Source organism: Carassius carassius, chromosome 12, assembly GCF_963082965.1.
Source record: "Carassius carassius chromosome 12, fCarCar2.1, whole genome shotgun sequence".
Lineage (NCBI taxonomy): Eukaryota > Metazoa > Chordata > Actinopteri > Cypriniformes > Cyprinidae > Carassius > Carassius carassius.
The window spans coordinates 18792339-18814487 of NC_081766.1; the positions used below are offsets into that span (position 1 = coordinate 18792339).

The 22149-nt window shown below is 35.6% G+C and overlaps 2 protein-coding genes across 2 annotated transcripts in view; both read left to right on the top strand.

Moving 5' to 3' along the window:
- The window catches only part of LOC132155024 (serine/threonine-protein kinase N2-like), a 328421-nt gene that overhangs the window by 282750 nt on the left and 23522 nt on the right, over positions 1 to 22149 (top strand). The window lies entirely within an intron of this gene.
- Positions 12 to 16454, top strand: LOC132155021 (heparan sulfate 2-O-sulfotransferase 1-like). Its single transcript, XM_059563785.1, has 7 exons — positions 12 to 427; positions 11529 to 11761; positions 12069 to 12154; positions 14643 to 14781; positions 15445 to 15542; positions 15622 to 15779; positions 15860 to 16454. Exons 1-7 carry the CDS (start codon positions 304 to 306, stop codon positions 16084 to 16086), a joined length of 1065 nt encoding a protein of 354 aa, XP_059419768.1. The 5' UTR covers positions 12 to 303; the 3' UTR covers positions 16087 to 16454.

The following is a 22149-nucleotide window of genomic DNA, read 5'->3' on the forward strand; positions in this document are numbered from 1 at the left end:
ATTCTCCAGTCACAGAGCGACAGCTGATCCACGAATGCGCATGCGCACTGACACAACGTGCCTACACTTCCTAGCATTGAACAACAACTGAACATCCACTCCAGCTGCTTCTCAAGTGAAGGATAGTCTGAGCTGTTCGGATTCAATAAGCATACAGCATTTTGTGCGGAACTGTTTTTGTTGAGGTGTGTGTTTATATTGGACTCTGGGAATCATGAAATAGCAGCCCTGCCCGTTTCATCCATAAACTGAGTGTCATAAAGTTCTCTATCACGGCATGTCCTCTCTGTGCTGGACTTTTTGATGGGGTTTTTAAGGTTAAAGATGCCGCCGAAGTTTCAGCTCCTGGGTCTGTTGGCCTTCGCCATTGCGATGATCTTTTTGGAAAACCAAATTCAGAAGCTCGAGGAGTCGCGGGGGAAGCTGGGTAAGAACCTTTCCTTTCTAATAAGGTGTCTTGAAATCATTTGTAGACTTGTCAACATTTTCGTGGTGTGATTTGTTTCCTCAGTACTATTTTAAGGCAGGTAATGATCATTGGTGTGTATGTTTACATGGTCGATCATGTCTCAGGCAGCAGCTGTATTTACATTCAAGCAGGACCCAGTATCAGTTTTGACTCAATTAGTTGTGCTGTGGATATTTTCCTTCGTCAGTACTCAAGCATGTATCTGTTGCAGCTACTGCATCAGACATGCTGCTCAATTATGCTTGAGTCTTCAGGGACAAAAGAGGCAGAAGAACTGAGGGACAGGTGAAGAAATAAAAGCTTGTTTACCAAGCATTATTTTGGATTAATCTATTCAACATGTTTGCTAACATTCTCCAGCTTATTGTGTGTTTATTTTATTGCCCATAAATATTGCTCAATACTGTCATTATTTAGTTATAATAACTACTGACCAATATAAAAAAATCACTTCAATGAACAAATTAATTGAAATTACAGTGTGCTTTCAAACTGATTTTCACCTCCATCAACTGAATTGTTACCACAGTCAGAAAATCTTTGTATTGACAAAATCGCCATCAACACCTATTAAATTAATTTAGCCATAAAGCAATTTCCTTTTTCCCCCTTACTGTTTCTAGTTATTAACAGGACCTGATTAGAACTAGGGGAGTTATCAAAATATCTGGGTCTGTACGATTTTCACATGTAGACTAAACTAATATTTTGACTTTAAGTTCATTTATAAAACTGATGTACTATTCATATCATTCAGGTATAAGAAAGATTTATGCAACAACTTTTAACACAACCATTTAAAATGTTGGGGCTCAAGATTAATTTTATTGAATAAGATTGCATTCAGTTAATCAAAATATGTTTATAATGTTACAAAATATTTATATTTTCAAATAAATGCTGTTCTTAAATATCAGAAAATATTAGTTTCCACAAAAAATTTAAACAGCACAGCTGATTTCAGCACTGATAATAATAAGAAATGTTTCTTGAGCAGCAAATCAGTAAATTAGAATAATTTCTGAAGGATCATGTGACACTAAAGACAGCTGAAAATTCATCTTAGCCATCACTGGAATAAATTACATTTGTATAAAAAAAAAAAGCTATGTTAAATTGTAATAGTATTTCTTGATATTACTGTTGTATATATATATATACACGGTATATATATATATATATATATATATATATATACATATATATATATACGGAAAAGTTTTAAATAAACGTTTTAATAAATATCTCACAGTGTTGACAAAAAATCCGGAATAATCCAAGGGAGTTAATAATAACCAGGGCTTGCAAAACTTCTAAATACCTGGTAGTCACTTTTCAGATTTTGGTAGCCCAAAATAAATTTAACTAGCCCAGATAAAAAATATATATTTCAAAATGTCAATCAAAATAATTTTCAAAACACAAATATCGACAAATCTCAAGGAAGAAATTTTATTTAGCTATTAACAGGGTATCTGCAGGCTTTAAAAAAAAATACATTTTAGTCTTTTTATGACTCTTTTTAAGGCCTGCACAAATTAAATTTACACTGTGAGTGGGGAAGGGCAATGTCTAGGATGGCATAGTAAACCGTAAAGTGACATGATCTGCAGTTCAGACACAGGTTTCACAAAAACAACAAATCTTATACAATGATAAACTTCTCCCCCACGTCGATGCCCCCGGAGTCTGGGAGTTACTGGTGGTCAAATTCGCTTTGTTGCTGCAAAGGGCATTAAAGTGCGCGAGAGGTGAATTTAAATTTTGATTTTTTTTTTTTTTTTTTTTACAGAGGTTTGTAATGTGATACTTCTCTTGTAAGTTTCCTGCATGAAGACAGTGGCGTAGCACAAATCTTTCTTTGGCAATGAATGTTTGTGGCTTATCCTCCTTGTGAAGGGTGTCAATGATTGTCTTCTGGACAACTGTCAGATCAGCAGTCTTCCCCATGATTGTGAAGCCTAGTGAACCAAACTGAGAGACCATTTTGAAGGCTCAGGAAACCTTTGCAGGTGTTTTAAGTTGATTAGCTGATTGTCATGTCACCAAATTCTAATTTGTTGAGATGTGAATTGGTGGGTTTTTGTTAAATGTGAGCCAAAATCATCACAATTAAAAGATAAACTACTTCAGTCTGTGTGCATTGAATTTATTGAATACACAAGTTTCACAATTTGAGTTGAATTACTGAAATAAATTAACTTTTCCACGACATTCTAATTTATTGAGATTCATAATATAGGCTAAAAGATTTATTAAAAGGTAAACAACGAAACATTTTGCCATATAAACATTTTTTTGCACTTTTTACAAAATAATGTTTGTGACCTTTTTAAACGACAACAAAAACAGTTGTGCTTTAAAACGTAAAATCAGCCGCTTATGTTCGTGTTTGTCCATCACTAAAATACAGTGAATTATCATAATTTACGTAAAAATCCCAATCAAAACCACATGCCTGAGTGATCGGATATGGGCTATTTCATGTCAAATACAGGCTATTCCAAATGCTTCACCGTTTGGACTGTAACGCATCATACCTGTTTCACAGCACCTCCACAGAGATGTATCTCTGCCATATTCATTATAGTTATTATAGTGCTTTGTATGTTTGAACGAGCAACATTCTTTCCATTAATAATAGGCAAGCTGCTGTTGTTTGGGTTAGCTGGTTCCCATCATCCACCCTGAGTTACTCACATCACCTAACAGCTTTTTGGTCTATGAATAGCTTCACAACTGCTGGGGAATATGAGACCTGTTAGCAGGCGGAAAGGTGAGAGGAAGCTTTTCCATCTGGTTAGACCTGGAGAAAGCTATCAGTCTCAGCTCTGCATAAATTGATGATGTTTTTGAATCTGTCATCTGGTTTGAGAACAAATGGAGGCTCTAGCACATACCTAGTGTAAACTGTTTGATTAATTTGACTCAATATTTTAACTGTGTTTTTACTGAGTATATTTTGTGTCACATTTTGAAATGTTGATTTATTATTGTTCCATTTGCTCTAATGATGGCATCTGACATGTACTTTCATGGTTCATGAGCATCGGAAAGTTATTTGATATCTAACCTGATAGTAATTTGTCTCCATGTGCTAATAGAAGTTCTGGGATTCCCTTTGAACATGTTTCAGATCGTACTGTTAGCCCAGATGGGACTGTGGAAAAAGCAAAGCCTATGTGTTATAGCTTGTAGGGTTGTTTGCCGTTAATTTGTTTGGCATTTTTGCACAATATAGGCTCATCTTTACTTTTTAAATTGTGTTCATTGAACAGTTTTGAATGTACAGTAGGTATGATTGGGAACAACTTTTTTACATTTATTACGCCGGCTCAACATCGAGATGTCTGTCAGTTATCAGCAATGGATGTTGGCATCGTCTGTCGATCCAACCCTTGTGGCTTGGCACCGGCACATTGACTACTGTGCATTTTTAGATCCAAAATAGCCGTGTTTATGATGCTTAAGGATTTTGAATGCGTTATTGATTGTGTAAGGTTTTAGAGCCAGTGGATGACATAAACTAAACAAATACTTTTGTAGCCTTTTATAATTTTTAGTAGATTTAGTGTGCATTTTTAATGTTTCGTTTAATAATGAAACTATTTCTGATGAATATATATAAAGTCCCAACATTTACACTACCATTCAAAAGTGGGTGATAAGAATTCGTCTCTTAAAGCTGCATTTATTTTATAAAAAAATACAGTGAAAACAGTCAAATTGAAGTTATTACAATGTAACTGCAAAAAAAACTTTTACAATTTTAACTGTAAAATAATTTAATATTTTAAAATGTTTATAATTTATTTTGTTTTTGTGAAGACCTGTATCTCAACTAGGGATGGGCGTTTTCCGCAAATATCACATTCGAATATTTGAGCTCACAAAAAACTAATAATCGAATATTCGTTTATTTAAATTAAGTTTAATGAGACAGACGTTATTTTTCAGCAACATTTATTTTTTCCGTCATTTTTGAACAAGCTTACACACAATAAGCTTGAACATTACACATCGTGTTTTGTAGCTGACAACCTTTAACAATGTGTGCAAACAAACAAAAGTAGATTAAAAGCAAAAAAAAAAAAAAGTGAATAAAGAAAAAACTTAAATAAAACATCCTGCAGCAATTAGGCTATTGTACAGAAAGTAGCCTACACTTAACTTTTAAACTTTTAAACTGTCAGCAAATCTTTTTTGCTTTTTTTTCCATTGTTGTACATGTTTTTGTTAAGAAACACGGGCATGTAAACATGATCGGGGGAAAGTCGGCTCCTTAGTCTGTTAACAATAAGGCCGGCCGCGGAGAAAACGCGCTCTGACGCCACAGACGTTGGCGGGACTCACAAATAACGGTGTGCTAAGCGAATAAGTTTTGTGAAGCGCTTCGTGTTTTCGTTTCACCACTGAATGGGATCCTCATCTGGTGGAATACATGGCTCCAGCAAGAACTGTTCCCACTCGTCTCGGTTGGACTCTCTGTAATCATCGCTGGAGAACTGGCTCAGCCTTTTCCGACGAGTGGGCATTGCATCCTCTTCATCGTTGGTGACGGCGGCTGCATCCGCACCACTCGCATCAAGGAAAATGTTCTGATAATGTTCAAAAAAGTTTCTTTTTCTTACTTCTCTCATGTTTTCGTCGAGGAACCTGAGATGTTTGTGCCGAGGGTCTAGGGCAGACGCGAGAAGAGGAGTTTTCACTGCATTCTCCAAGTTAGCGGTGTTTATTCGTCGCTTGAGAGATGCCGCAACAATGTTCTTGAATTCGGTCACTTTCTGTGATTCTCCACAGCATATTTGAAGTGCTGTAGAAGAGCGCAGTTCTTATTCATTCGTTAATTATTTTTTGCTTACATCTTCAAATATACCATGGATAATCACAGAAAGTGACCGAATTAGGCTTTATTGTGGATTTTTATATATATATTTTTTTTTTATGGCAAGCAAAAATATAGCGAAATCCGAATATCATTTTTATTTATCGAATAATTAGAGCAGAACGAATATTCGAATGTTCGACTATCCGTTCACACCCCTAATCTCAACTGTAAATCAATTGCTATTTTGTGGTGTACAGTATAAAAGAAAGCCATTATAACATTTGTGTAAAAATGTAGAAACATTGGACATAAATATGGGGTACTATTGTGAAGAAGCAATCATCATAATAAAAAGGGAACCTCATCGCAAATCTATAGGGCACCATTCTTATATTTTCCCTGGGGCCACCCCTGCATACTAATCTTACATATCAATAGCAAATCTCACTTCCTATTGTGTGTAACCAGATGGTACATAAACTGGGGCAGATTATGAGCTCAATGCTTTACTAACTGTTTATTAAAACTTCAAAGCCCCCCTGAATACCAGAGGCATACAGCTGCTTGCATTTCTTAGTGGATTTTTATGGTCTCTTTGTACACAGGACATACTTCAGGCCTGTTTTTCTTTTGTTCTTAATGCACTGCACAACTCCATTTCTCTCTTATAAATGGCATTGTGTTATGATAATGCAACTTCTGGAGCTAACAAGCTTGAACATAAAATGACCCCACAGTGACCTCCATGTAGAGTCTCTCAGAGGCAAACATTACTCAAATAATGTATTTGTTCTATCTAAGGAAAGACTGTAACCTGATTTGAATCATTGAAAAGACATCAGTCAGAGTATAACTTGTCAGGTTTGGCAGCTGACTGCAATAAATCCTCTTCTCCTCCTGAGCAGCCTGACACTTGTAGATATTAAATTTCATTTCCCTCATCTTATTATTTCTGGCCTTTACTGGAACAAGACACTCAACTTTACCATTAACATTTTTCATTTCACATTTATTATTATATGTTATGTTTTATATCGGTTCATGGTTCATTAGGGGTTTAACGATATACCAGTGCCACTAGTTCGTATCACGGTTTTGGAGCTTCGGTTCGGTACAGTTCTGTTTGCTGTGGGGGTAGGGTTCATTGCATGACACCAGCAATGCTAAAGAACACTAGATTTACATTTAACTTAATAATAATAATTATAACAATAATCATTGTACTTCTGAAGAGGTGCTTATCAGAGAACTCAGTGTTGTAAAGGCCAGTAGAAGTGAATATCAACTGTCTCCCATAGCATCAGACACACACTGTCAGCCTGGGGGTCTTCTTGCTGCCTGTCTGTTTTTAAAAGAGCCTTTCACTCAGCATAATGCATCAGTTGTGTGCTTATCAAGTAGGAAATATTTAATGAGTAGGGATGCACCGATGTATCAGTCACGATATTTATCGGCCAATTTTTCCTCAAATTTCAACCACCGGCATATCATCTATATAAGGAAAAAAGGTTGATATAACAAGCCGATGGTTTAATAATTAACTGCATGAAGGCACGGAGCTGTATGTCTCTTGCATGATCCTAGAACTGCTGTCTGCACTTTAATGCTAAACAAAAGACAAAAGATCACACAATATTTTTGGACTAAATAACTTCTGTAACTTTCATAAGTGTAGTGGACCTCAACTGAATTATGATTAAAACTTTACTGATGTTTAATTAAGTTTATTGCGTCCTTTTTCACTCCAAAGAAATCACCGTAAGAGCTAAACAAAACACAAACTTTCTATCAGTTGCATTATCATCAACATACAGCGAATCGCACAAAGCACTTATTACAAAGTTCTTAATAAACTGACAAACGTTAAATTGCCCATATAGCTCTGTAGACTAGAAACTAGAGCCCGACCGATATATCGGCCGGCCGATATTATCGGCCGATATAAGCTAATTGCATTTAAATCGACATCGGCATTTATAACGGCCGATGAAACATGAGAAACAGAGTCTCATGCTTCACTCATGTTATGAGTGTTGCATAGTGTGCCCACCAGAGGGAGCTCTGCAGCTCCAGAGTTAACAACAGTACCAGAAGTCCACTACAGAAGAAAGCGATCAACTGTTTTGACGGTGAGTCTGTCGTTCGTCATGTGAAATGATTGTAGATTTAGTTCATACCCTGTATATAAAAACTGTGTGGTAGTTCTAGCTAACGGTCCTATCATTATTACTTCTAAATATTCTGTAACATCACTTACAGCCGCTAATGCATTGCTATATTAGATTAGCCACAAAGCTAATACCATGTTTATCAGTGGAAGAGCGCAAACGTTAATAGGAGGTCAAACTATAACGTTAGCGTTTAACTTATTCTTATTCTATTGCGGTGTGTTTCCCACATAATGACCGCGTAATTGGGCCTTTCACACAGTACACACGGCGCTTGCCGCTGGGCTCAGCGTTGCCCTTCAGATACAACGCGATTTGCGCTGCGCTATGGCATAGGCGGAGTTTTAAAAACGTTTAGCGGGAGCTCTTTCATAGTCTGTTCCTCCTCCTTTCGGTCAGCAGCAAACATGTATCTGTCCCGTTGTAAGAAGCGAGCGATAGCGCTAGTCCTGCTGATGAGAATTAAGAGAGAAGCAAGGAAGAAGAGGCTACCCTCAGGTCCAGAGAACAATTTGGTGAATTCAGGCTGGTTACGTTACTCTAACGCTAATAGCTTCCTTTTTAGCAGGCCCCTTAAATGCTTGCTATTAACTTGTTTGAAGGTGGTTCTTCTCAAAATTGACAGCGGTGTGTTCATGACACTAACGTTAACCATTCAACTTCGAATTGATTCCGTAATCTTCCGGTAATAGTAGGCAAGACGATGTTTTGATTCAGACTGCACAAAGAGAAGAGGAGAAGATATACGGGTCCGTTGTGAATGTGTCTGTGAGAGCAAATAGTGTAGTTACAGTAACTACAGTAGGTGCGTCAGAAATGATTAAACCAGAGGGGACATGTAAATAAATGTGAGCTGAACAAGCGCTTTTTTTTTTTTTTACATATTGTTTCAAAGCAGCTTTACAGACATAACAGGAAAATGTTGAAATAATATTGTTAAATATAAGTAGGTAATACCTATTGCTTGACAAATAAAAAAAATATATATATTTCTCATTTTTGCCTATGTAGGAGATCCCAGTTTATTATTATTATAATTCTAATGATGACATGAGTAATGATACATGGTGATATTATTAATACACATCCTTATTCTTTCTCTGTCTCTCTTTCTGCCTACAGATGGCTGAAAAAGGTGAATGCTGTAGCAGCAAAGTGTGGGACTACTTCTGCAAATACTTTAACTTTAGTATTATAATTTATTTACAGTAAACACACAGACTGTTAAAACCAGCTTCAACTGGAAGAAAGTAAAAGTGTTAAATGTATAAAACCAGACTGTTTTTTGATCATTAAAAAATATATACTTTTGATGTGCAATTGTTTAGTCATTGAGACTGTAATCTAACGCTTTTTTTTAACATAGTCCATTCTGGAAAATGGTTTATACAGCCCACATACATAGAACAGGCAGATATTTTGCTATTGAATGTTGTGTAAATGCAGTTTATAGGAAATGGGTCTAATATCCAGATTATTTTTAAAATCAAAATATCGGCTTATAAATCGGCTCTTTTCGAGTTAATATCGGCATCGGCCCCCAAAAATCCATATCGGTCGGGCTCTACTAGAAACCCCGTAAAAATAAGAATCCTGCCTTAGTAAAGGAGATCGCATACATACAAAAAATCTTAAAATGTATACAAAAATAAAATTAGAAGATTAATCATCATAAAATCTGTTGCAATAAAGGATTAATATGCATTTAAGTTGTACAGTGAAGTGTTATTTTATATGTTTACTTGATTTCTGTACCTGAAAACTATTATAGCTACCTAAAAAAATCACTGTTTATTTAATATGTATCTTTGTTCTGTTTTGTGTAGGCCTGCTAAATGTAAAATGGATCCAATCCATGTTCATTAGAAATTATTTGATGTTGCAGCAATAAAACTGCTAGTATATTTTAATGCAGGTGTTTTTGAACTTTGCTGATTTAAAACATGATCAAAATGCTATCTATTTTGATGCCAGAATTTCAAATAAGAGAGGAAGTGACAAATATCGGTATTGGAATCGGCCAATAAGTGTTTGTTAAAATAGGTATCGGTATCGCCCCCCAAAAATCCTATCAGTGCATCCCTAGTGATGAGTCAGGGTGTTTTTCTCATTAACTTGCAGTTATATTATTACTTTAAGCTGGGTATTTCAGCATTAATGAGATGGTGAAACAGTCTGCAACATGCACATCTACCTATAAATTCAGATGACTCTTTTGCCATAAAATTTCCCATCACAGTTCATCACACAAAGCACAAACAATTTTTGTTTAGAGGTGAATTACTACTATTAAAGGGTAGATTTTGATATTTTATTAATGGGGCCATAATTCTCTAGGTTTCGTCTTCATTTTACCAGAGTGTTCTTTTTCTCTTCACGATTTTATTGGAATAGTTTTACCCAAAAATGAAAATTTGCTGAAAATCTACTCACCCTCAGGCCTCCCAAGATATAGATGAGTTTGTTTCTTTATCTGAACAGAATTGGAGAAATTTAGCATGACTTGTACACCAATGGATCATATGCAGTGAATGGGTGCTGTCAGAATGAGTTTAAACATTACAATAATCCTCATGATGGACTGTAGTCCATCAATTAATGTATTGTAAAGTAAAAAGCTGTGTTTGTAATAAATCCATAATTAAGACATTTTAACTTAAAAACAAGTCCTCTATCTATAATATTGCTTTCTCCATTAAAAAAGTCATCCTGTCTGAATCAGGAGAGAAATATGCTTAAGCAAAAACTGTTCTAAATCAATATGTTTAGTGGATTTTGATGTGAGAGGACAATAGGACTTTTTATTGGAGGAAACATTATTATGAATTAGAGATTATTGTGGCCAGAAGTGATGATTTAAAGTCAGAACACTTAATGATGGATTTGTTTCTTACAAACATGAAGGTTTTTTACTTCACAAGATATTAATTAATGGACTGGAGTTGTGTGGATTACTTGATAATTATTGTGATGTTTTTATCAGCTGTTTGGACTCTCGTTCTGACGGCACCCGTTCACTGCAGAGGATCCATTTGTGAGCAAATTATATAACACTAAATTTCTCCAAATCTGTTCCAATGAAGAAACAAACGCATATTCATTTTGGCCAAAGAGTGACTGTTTTTTTTTTACTTATTTTTTGTGTGTGCAAATTTACCTTTTTTTGAGTGAATTATTCCTTTAAAATGCCATTTGTAGGGATGTTCCAAATGAAAGTGAACTACTGAACCCTTCCAGAAGTTCGTTATCGAAGGAAACATGCAATGGTCACTTAACAGATGTGATTTCCATTTATGATCATGTGATCTTCGGTTAAGATGTGCATGCAGCGGCCATTGAGTCCGCAAGACTGCAAGTGCACATGAAGTGTGCCATTTGGGAGAGGGCATAGAACATTGGTGGGCATTATGCAAATGTGTTACCCTGTGACACCGTGTAGCCGTCACGGAAGTGGGATTCGAATTATTAAAGACTCGTTTAAGCTGATCAAAGTAGATTCTTTCTCTTGGGAGAAAATAACTTTATTTGTCGTGCACTTTCGGCTTTACAACTTTGCAGAACGTTTACATTCAAAGCTACATGACACACTGCATGAAAGGCAATATTTGAAATGGCATAATAGGGGCACTTTAAAAAGAAATACTAATGAAAAAAAAATTGATTCTGGCAAATACGGTGTTTTTTTAACTTTGTCAAAAATCTATATTTGAAACATAATTAAATATATGAATTCAATTAGAACATAATTGTTATTGTCAAGTATAAGTTCCCACTTGTTGGGATTTGTAAAATTATTATTATTATTATTTGTATTAATATTATTATTATCTTAAAGCCTTTTTGTGCATGGTCACTGAGTCCACATGCTCAAAATCATTTAACTGCAATGATAGTACTGAAATCTAATAAAAGACATTTTCCTTTAGGAGATAATTATTTATCCAGTATTCTTTGCAATTTTGCTCCTTCAACATACAGTACTTGTAGTATTCCTTTTAGTTGTTTTTTTTGTAGTATTGAATTTTGTATTAATGTCTCCTCATCTTCTCCTCCTCCATTGCAGAACGAGTCATTGCCAGACATGAGGTACGAGAGATTGAGCAACGGCACATTCAAGAGGGGGCGAAGGTGGCCCTGGTCGAGGAAGATGATCTGGTGGTCATCTACAACCGAGTGCCCAAAACAGCCAGTACCTCCTTCACCAACATCGCCTACGACCTGTGTAACAAGAACCACTACCATGTGCTGCACATCAATACCACCAAAAACAATCCCGTCATGTCTCTTCAGGATCAGGTCAGTTTTGTATCACTTGTGCATGTTCACTGTTAGTGCTTCCCATTTACAGCCATCCAGACAACAGATTATCACGCTGGACCGTTTCCATTTACTGAACTGAACCGAACAGCCTCTAAATGACACAAAGCATTTCCTTAATAGTGCACTGCAGCAGTTATAGTATGATGGCTTTATATTATAGGCATTAGGGGACTTAAAATGGGCAGATTTCTATCATTAAACTTAAAGGTTGATTCTTTTTTCAGAGCAAATCCTTAAGGGATTTGTTTATTTTTGTATTATATTTTTCAAATTCATGTTTCAGGTACGGTTTGTAAAGAATGTGACGTTATGGAAGGAGATGAAGCCTGCGTTCTACCATGGACATGTTTCCTTTCTGGACTTCACCAAGTATGCTTTATGTGCTCCTGTCATTTTGCTCTGTTTCAACCTGTTGTGGTCAATGTGTTTTGCCTGAGTAATTCTGAATAGAGTGGTATCAGGTTTTACATTCAGTGCCAACATCATTGAAAGATGATTTGCCAATGTTCTGCATAACTAGAATCCTAAATTAGCCACTCATTCATTCATATCCATTGAAAGGATGTTGTTTTACATTCCCAACAAACCCAAAAAGCAGTTTAATGCTGCTTACTCCTGGTGGCTATGAAAGGAATTGCAGCAAGCCTCTCACAGCTCATTTTAAACAATACAATCATATTGTTAGTTTCGAGTTTTGTGCGTCTTCCCATACCTGTAACAAGTGGATTGTTAGTTTTTCCTGTCATGTTTCCAAGGGGACAGATTTGAGTGACGTACAGACAGAGAGCTAGGCTTAAGACACTTGTAATGCTGTTATGCACATGAGTTAAATAAAGTAAGCAATGATACTGCTTTAATCGTCCATTCTGTATAGTTTGATAAAACAGAACAGTATGAAACATGGTGGCAGCAGCCGTGAATTCAGCCAAAGTTAGTACCGCGCCGTGAAGAGTGAAAAGTGCCGCTAGCTTGTTGTAGTTAGCCTAGCCCGCGAGGTCGAGCAAGGGACTACCCAGTGTTTACGGAGCCGAAGCCGGAGAAGAAAAGAGAGTCAGACGTCGCGATGGATGGTCTCAAGCCACCTCCAATACTTTGTTTGGATTCAGCCAACTTAGCGAAAACTTGGAAAAGTTGGAAGGAGGAGTTTACGCTGTATACGGACCTCACTATGCCCGATGCAGAGGAGACAACTAAAGTTAACTTGTTTAATTACCTCCTCGGAGAGAGAGGGAGGGAACTTTTAGAAACGCTGACAAGCGGTGATACATCTGCGAGGAGGACAGTGAGTACAATGATGACGCAGTTTGATAAACATTGCAATCCGCAACTGAATGAGACTGTTGAGCGATATAAGTTTTTTGTTAGAGACCAAGGACAAGACGAAAGTATTGACAGATATGTCACAGATTTGAGAGTATTGGCCAGCACATGCAATTTCGGTGACATTAAGGACTCACTTATAAGAGATCGCATTGTGTGTGGTACACAGAGCCCTGCGATGAGGGAGAGACTGTTAAGGGAAGAAAACTTAACGCTAGATAAGTGCATGCAAATATGCAGAGCTACTGAACTGTCAAAAGAGAACAGCAAAACCATACAAGGTAAAACGGTGGAAGAAATACATGCAATGAAGTAGAATCCAAGAAGAGACAAAAAAGAGGAGATTAACTGTAACTTTTGTGGCAACACACATGAGAAAAATAAACACAAATGTCCAGCCTATGGAAAGAAGTGTAAGAAGTGTGGAAAAGAGAACCACTTTGCTGCAAAATGCAAGTCCAAGTTTGAGAAAAACAAGAAAGGCAGACCGGTACACACAATTTCAGAGTCAAGTGAATCGTGTGAGGACATCATGACAATAACAACAAAGACAGGAAAAATACTACAACCGCACAGCAAAAGACTTGGACTGTTTCACATCAGGGGACAGTGTTCGAGTCCAACCATTTGAGCCTTGTAAAACCTGGAAAGCAGCTAGAGTGATTAGACCAGTGGGTCCCAGATCTTATGAGGTTGAGTTGGAGTCGGGTAGTGTTCTGAGGAGAAACCGTCGCCATCTCAGGCACAACTACTGCCCACCCTCAACATCTGAACAAACAGGGGTTTTGACAAATACACAAACTGTAGCTGCTGAACAAGGTCAATGTAGGGATCAAAGCACTGTTACTACGAGGTCTGGTCGTCAGATTAAAATGCCTACCTATTTGAGGGATTATACTACGTGAGATTATTATATGACATGTTTGGTCATTTTCTAGGTATGATTGTGAGTTGCGGTTGCACTGTAAAAGAGAGGGGAAAAGGGTAAATGAGTTATTGATTGCACAGTTAATTTGCAAGGAATATATTGTCAAGAATAAGTTTACAAATATGCACTTGAAGTTAAGGTCCTAAGAGGACATGTTATAAGTTTGCTTTTGAATTTAGTTAAGATAATTACATGCATTTTTGCTGAATCATTAATGTTTACATCTGAAGGCACTGAGAAGAAAATGTTAATTTTGTTTACAAAGAAAATGTATAACTGGTAAAAAAAAAAAAGAGAAAGGATGTAACAAGTGGATTGTTAGTTTTTCCTGTCATGTTTCCAAGGGGACAGATTTGAGTGACGTACAGACAGAGAGCTAGGCTTAAGACACTTGTAATGCTGTTATGCACATGAGTTAAATAAAGTAAGCAATGATACTGCTTTAATCGTCCATTCTGTATAGTTTGATAAAACAGAACAGTATGAAACAATACCTTACCTACATACATGAAGCAACTATTTAATTATGCCTAGATGCCCCAAATATGTGTTAGCCTTATTATACTAATACAAATACTAATTACAGTTTCTTTCCCATTTCATTATCAGATTTGGAGTGAAGAAAAAGCCTATTTACATAAATGTTATCCGGGACCCTATTGAGCGTTTGGTGTCTTACTACTATTTCCTGCGCTTTGGTGATGACTACAGACCAGGCCTGCGACGCAGAAAGCAAGGGGACAAAAAGGTGAGTCTGGTGGTTCAAGTGTTCGATGAAGTTGCTTCGTCTACTTTTATCCTATTGTTGATTTTTATGAATTTAACAACTATAAGGTACCTAGGTTTAAGTTCACAAAATAAATAAATACATTGTGATAGTAGATAATTATTACAAAATAATAATAATTATATTAGAAAAATGTTATGTTAAATATTTTAATATTATTATTATTTTGTTTGATTAATTTAATATTCTATATATTATGTAAAAAGTACAAATACAATTTAAAGTTATATTCTTAAATAATATAATTATAGATTATTACTATAAATAATGATTAAATGATTAAATTAAATAATGAAAGAACTATGAAGTGTATTTTTAAAAAAGTAAAGTAAACTTGAAAGTAACTTGAAAGCTAAGTATTTAGTAATCGGATTACTTCTTAAATGCAGTAATCACTTACGTAATCAGATTACAATTTTAAAGAAGTAATTAGTAATTTGTAGTGGATTACTTTTTTTGAGTAATTTACCCCAACACTGGACATGACGTTACAAAATAAAAAATAGTGATAAAACACTATTAATTCCATTACTATAACCACAAAATTATCTTCTTTGCTGTTAAAATAAAGCTTTTTTGGTTTGTTTCTTACACACTGAACTCAAAGATCTGTGTGTGTTTCAGACGTTTGATGATTGTGTAGCTGCTGGAGGATCTGACTGTGCTCCAGAGAAACTGTGGCTTCAGATTCCCTTCTTCTGTGGTCATTACTTTGAGTGCTGGTAGGCTCTGTCTTTCTGAGTAATTCAGATCTACCACTTTTAGGACTCTTGTTACATTTTCTCAATCACCTTTTCACAGGAACATTGGCAGCAAATGGGCTTTGGAGCAAGCCAAATACAACCTGGTGAATGAATACATGTTAGTCGGAGTGACGGAGGAGCTGGAAGACTTTGTTATGATGTTGGAGGCAGCCCTCCCTCGCTTTTTTAAGGGAGCCACAGAGCTCTTTCGGACAGGTATGACTGCAGAGAGAAAGTCCTTACAAATCTATTAGATAATGAATGTTTTTGTTAAATGTTTGTGTCTATTTCTAAAGGGAAGAAATCGCACCTAAGGAAAACGAGTGAGAAGAAGCCGCCCACAAAAGAGTCTATAGCCAGACTGCAGCAGTCAGACATCTGGAAAATGGAGAATGAGTTTTATGAGTTTGCACTAGAGCAGTTCCAGTACGTTCGGGCTCACGCGGTGAGAGAAAAAGATGGAGAACTGTACCTACTGGCACAGAACTTTTTCTATGAGAAAATCTACCCAAAGACTAGCTGAGGCTCAGCGGAGCTTCATAACGCTGTGGTCAGAAACACTGGAAGCAGGACGCAATACGTTCTGCCTGACTGCTCTCCATCTGGAAGAGTGCATTTAGAGCAACTGAAACTAGTCCGTGCCACAGGGAAGAGTCTTGGGGCCAAATAGCTGTCAAGAGCTTTATCCCCCAATACATATAGTCTCAAAGAAGGCTTAAAAGCTCTCTAATGAGCTTTACAAGTGACTGAGGTCTTGTTCGTGTCGTTATTCAAGACAACCATCACCTTTCTGCCATAGGGATTTCATACAGATGCTGCCACATTTCAGAATGTTTTGTTGTTGTACTAATTTAATGCTTTAATGTTTTTTTTTTTTTGACTGATTGATGCTGTTTTACCGATGAAAAGTACCGAATGACTACTAAACATTCTTAAAGCTCTTTATCAAGCTGAAAGAATTTGTAATTTAATAATAAATAAAATGAGGAATGCTTTATTTCTTTGTCTTTTTAAAATGTTGAAATCATATGCCTTGTCCTTGAAATACCCGCATTTTTTTGTTGGTGAAAAAATTATCCACATTTGCCGCTTGCTATTTTTAAAACCGAACCTTCTGCCTGGGTTCAGTCCTGCATTTTTTTCAGCAATTGCAGGTTATATATTTTTATCTACAATTATACGTAAAACTGGTCATAAAAGTTACAGTTGGACCAAAAAATATAATGTATGGGAGGATAAAGAATTGAAGATAAAATGCTTATCTGCATGTGGATCGTTGTACTGTTAGTGGTTCTTGGTAAATGGCAATTATTTTGTTTTAATTTGCTTTTATATAATTTATGACTGTATTATTTTGATTGTTTGATAAAACAAACTTTTTTCAAGGACTTCTCATAGCAACGTAACATTAGTCTGCTGCTTTGATTCAGAGATCATGGACTGTAAATGTGTTCATTGAAAGAAAGACTCTGAATTCATTGAGACTGTGCCTTTTTCCCGAAAACACAGAGCTGTTATTATAGCCAGTGTAAATATGACTTGACGTCTCGGCATATAAATTGATGAGGAATTGTTTTACAATTTGAAATGGGTACAGTTGCATTGATTGTCATTATTAATATCAGTGTGGAAATGGGCAACCATCATATGAAATTGTTTGCCTTGTTGATGGTACTACAAGAGTGGAACTAATGAATTTTGAAAATGGAAATTTGCGTCCTGAGTACAATTCCAGTGTTTATGTACATCTTTTCTAAACACACATTTGTGCATGAAATGGGTGCTGGATTGCAGTTGTCCCCTAAAGTCTCCAAGACACAATAAGTAGAACATGTACAAAATATTATAGATGTCCTCTTGGATATTTTTAGAGTATCAAAACCAATATGTACTGTATAAGAAACACTAGAGTAACCTGTACACGTTGTATTGGTTTAATATCTCTATTTCGCAGTACCATCATGTGAGCCTGTATTTGTTTTTTTTTTTGATTAATGAAACTCCAGGAGCCTTGCTTTTCTTTCTGCTGTCGTAGATTTGAAAACAGATTTTTGGATAGGTCAGCCACAATAAAAATAGTTTGATTTCTTTTTCTTTTTTTTCTATTCTGTCAGTCCCTTATCAATAATGTAATTTTGATAAAATATCTCAGTATTTTCTGTCTGCTAAGAGTAGTTGTATTCATTTATTCAAACAAAGGAGAAACTAAAATATATGGAGGCTTATATTTCATTTAATATTCCGACAACGCAAACACAAATTAAACAGGCGGTTCAAAAGTTAAGGGTCAGTAAGATTTTTTTAATGTTTATGAAAGTCTCTTATGCTCACCAAGGCTGCGTTTATGTGATCAAAAAAATACAGTTAAAGCGGCATCATGAAACATTATTATAAATTTAAAATGACTGTTTCTATTTTTAGATATTTTCAAATGTAATTTATTCCTGTGATAGTAAAGCTGAGTTTTCAGCAGTCACTACTCCAGTGTTCAGTGATCTTTCAGAAATCATTATATGCTGATTTGCTGCTGAAGAAACATTTATTGTTATTATCTATGTTGAAAATAGTTGTGCCGATTAATGTCTTCGTGAAAACAAACCGTGATACGTTTTTCTTCAGGATTCTTTGATGAATAGAATTGAGATCAAGAGAACAGCGTTGATTTGAAAACTTTGTCTTTACTCTCCTTTTTGTCCAATTCAAAGCATCATTTTTGAAAAACAGTTTTAACTTCTTTAAAAATATATATTACTGACCCCCAAATTTTGAATGATGGTCCACGTTTGTCTTTTCATAGAGGAAAAAAAAACATGTAGGCTAACAAACTCAGGGGAAAATTACATAAAATGTCCCAGGTCCTTGCACTGTCGTTGCTTCCTCCAGCGGCCTGGCTCCGCCCCCACGGCTCTCGGCCCTGTCCCACTCGTCTCACACCACAACCCTCTGATCTAATATAACTGGGTGTAACCCATTGGTCTACCATCTCCTCTTCTGCAGAAGCTTTCACCATTGACATTATAGAAATACACAAGATCCGCTGATTGCACCGCTGCAATATTCATGTTATCTCATCAGAGCACATACATTTAATAAACAGAGCTTTTGATATGCTTTCCAGTCTTTCTCAGTGGAAATGTAATCAGCAACACAATTAAAGCAGTATTGAGTCATTCTTTCAATGGCCCTGGCCTAGATAATAGTGTAAATAATTAATTTTTCTATTAACTCATTGTTGTCTCTCCAGCTTGTCTCTCTCAGCACATTGGGAACAGATACCAGGATGCCTTTCAGAGATATAATTTTTCTAATTAGCACTCGAATGAAGGGCTGTCTGTAGTCTCTGATGGTCATTGTTGGGGGGTTTTACCTCCCCCCGGTTAGATCATGATGGGTGATTGAGCTGTCACAGCAACAAATAAAGGGCCTTTCAAACAATCCCTTTCTGTGTTTGATCGACAGTCAGGCTTCCCTTCATTTTTAATGAACATCATAATTGTTGGCTATTGTCAGTGGGGAGAGGATACATTAATTAGGGGGAAATTGTTTCGTTAAAATAACCAGCTAAAGTAATTCGGTAGATTTGTTTGGAAATGTCCTTCTAATTGCCAGAACAGAAATGCACATCATTGTCGAAGGTTTCACAGATTTAGTTATTGAGCAATGATGAAAATCTTGTGCTTAAAAGACATCGGCCCTTTCCGGCTCTAAATAATGAGTCCTCTCTGTCTTACGCTTTCTATCTGCTGTTTATCTAACTGTATGTGCTCAGACAGCTCGCGCTCTTTGTTAATGTGACTGCTGTGCTTTACCTGAATCATCATAACATGCCTCTGCTCAGTAAACAATTAAAGTAATGGAGCTGTAGAGAAAATGACTTATTTTCCATTACACCCCCCTTCCCACCACACAAATTTTAAACTGCACTGCGCCATTAGATCAATGACTGTGACCTCATTACATAAACATAATGATCCAGGAGATGGGGGGTTGCTGTGAAAGATTTGAATGAACTCATTAAAGCAGTGAACTGTATAAAAGAATATTCCGAAGTATCAGGGATAAAAATGAATATGAAGTCAGTTCTGTTTCCTCTCAACAAATGTTTTTTAAATAATTTCCATAATATTCCAATTAAAAACCAAGTAACATATCTGGGAGTTGTTATATGTAAAGATGAATATTTGCGTAATGATTTAAATTTCAATCCAATTATTACTAAAACAAATAAGAGGTTTAATATGTGGTTGCAAAGGGATTTGTCTATTCAGGGGCGGGTACTTGTGTCAAAAGCTGAAGGTATTTCCAGATCAGTCTATACTTCCTTATCATTGGATATTCCTCCTAAAGTTACCAAGCAATTGGATAAAATGCTTATTAATTTTGTCTGGAAAACAAGCCTCATTACCTGAGAAAATACATTTTATGCAACTCCAAAGATCATGGGGCTCTTGAAGTGTTGAGTTATGATACGTTAAACAATGTATTTAAAATAAATATTCAATATTTAAAAAATAAAGACAGTATTTGGAACTCCTTTCCCAACTATTTGTTCAAGCAATTGGGTGATCTCGAATTTTTGTTGAAGTGCAATTATTCAATTGAAAAAATACCGGTGAAGCTTGCAAAATTTCATAAACAAGCTCTTATGGCATGGACCAATAAACATAATTTCTCACCAAGGAGGTACTATATTTGGAACAACAAAGACATCTTTTATAAAAATAACACTTTATATTTTGATTACTGGTTTGAAAACAATATTATAGCAGCTAGCCAGCTCCTAAACAATGATGGAGTTTTATTAACATATAAAGAATTTTTGAATAAATTTAAAATACCAGTTAAACCTAAGGAATTTGCTGTTGTAATGGATGCAATCCCTCAAAAAGTTTTGTTTCTTCTTAGAAATGCATCACATGAGAAAGATTTGAATTTTTAAGAGATCAAGAGTAAAATATTTATTGGTAATACAAATATTATACCAAATAGAGTCTCAAATAATTATATTAGGAATATACTTAATAACATTGTTTATCCTCCAGCTTGCTTTTTCTGGTTTTCTGTATTTGGAGATGTTAATTGGCGTAAAGCTTGGCGAACAGTAGACAAATTTTATATTAATAATAAAGTAAAATAGGTTTCTTTTAAAATAATGCATAGAATATATCCAGTTAAACATGTGCTGGAACGCTTTAAATTAGAAATTGATTACTCTTGTGATTTTTGTAAAGGTGAAAAGGAAACTATTTTTCATTTATTTTTTCATTGTATACATACAAAAATATTTTGGATTGATATGGAGTATTTTATTTAGGAAATATTGGAAATTTCTTTGCAGTTGAGTGGATATGATGTAATAATATACTTCAGTGATCATGGAGTTGGCAAAGATGAAGCATATCTCATACAATTGTTAATTTTAATGGGGAAGTTTCATATCCATAAAATGAAGTGGTCAGGCTCCAAACCAAACTTTTCTCATTTTCTAAATGATTTCAAGCTGTATTGTAAGATTCTATGTAATTGTACAAGTAAGAAAGCTATTTGAACTTATAATATTGTAAACAGGTATGCTATTGTATAAAGTGACACCCCCCAAAATATTGATTTATTTATTTTATTTTTTTTTATTTTTATGGTTGTTATTGTCCTATGGCATGGTTTTCATATTGTTGTTCATGTTTTTTCCTTCTCATTTTAATGTTTCTCGTTGTATTGTTTTGATGTATGGCATAATAAAAAATAAAAATAAAAAAAAGACGTACATACGTACGTGACATCACCGCGCTACAGTCTGCAGCGAGGGGTGTCTCCACCAACTACGCACACATTTCCTATCATGTATGTCTTTGAAAGACGATCGAACCAATCAGAGTAGGTGTGGGGCATGACTGCACGTACAACCCCGCCCCAGATGCAGCCCCGCCTCGATCTGCAGGCTGCAGCCGGGTTTACTTGGGGACCACAGCAAAAAAAAAAAAAAATGGGGGGTTGCTGGTCTCGTTTACAGGAAATCTAGACTGGCAAAACCAACAATAGGGGCTGAAAAAAGTAATAGCTCATGCAGAACATAATTAGTCTGGCTTCATGCACATTCATATGCGTCCATATGTCTCTTTTTAATATTATTACATCCCTTAATGTTGGATAAATAGGCTAGGGGTAATGAGTAACAAAAAGTTTTTGAGTAACAATATAAAAAGTAAAAATTTGAATTAACTGAAAAAACTGATTAACTGTAAGTTTTCATTATAAGGTGAAAACGGTAAATGGTTTAAAATTTTTGCAATTAAAAATGTAATTAAATTAATATGAATTACTGTATAATTTATGGTAACAAAAAAAAGGGGGGGGGGGGGGTGTCATTCCCTGAAGTATATGCATAATATTTCACATAATATATCACATATTCTACATAAATTGTGTTGTTCTTATACCGGTAATATGTATTAGGATGTTTTTTGCATCACATTTGTTGTTATTTATTTAATGTGCCTTTTGATGGTTATGATTTGTGTTTATGATCCTGTGCATACTTATTTACTACTGTTTATAGGCTGACTTTGATTTACCACGTGACTTTCTG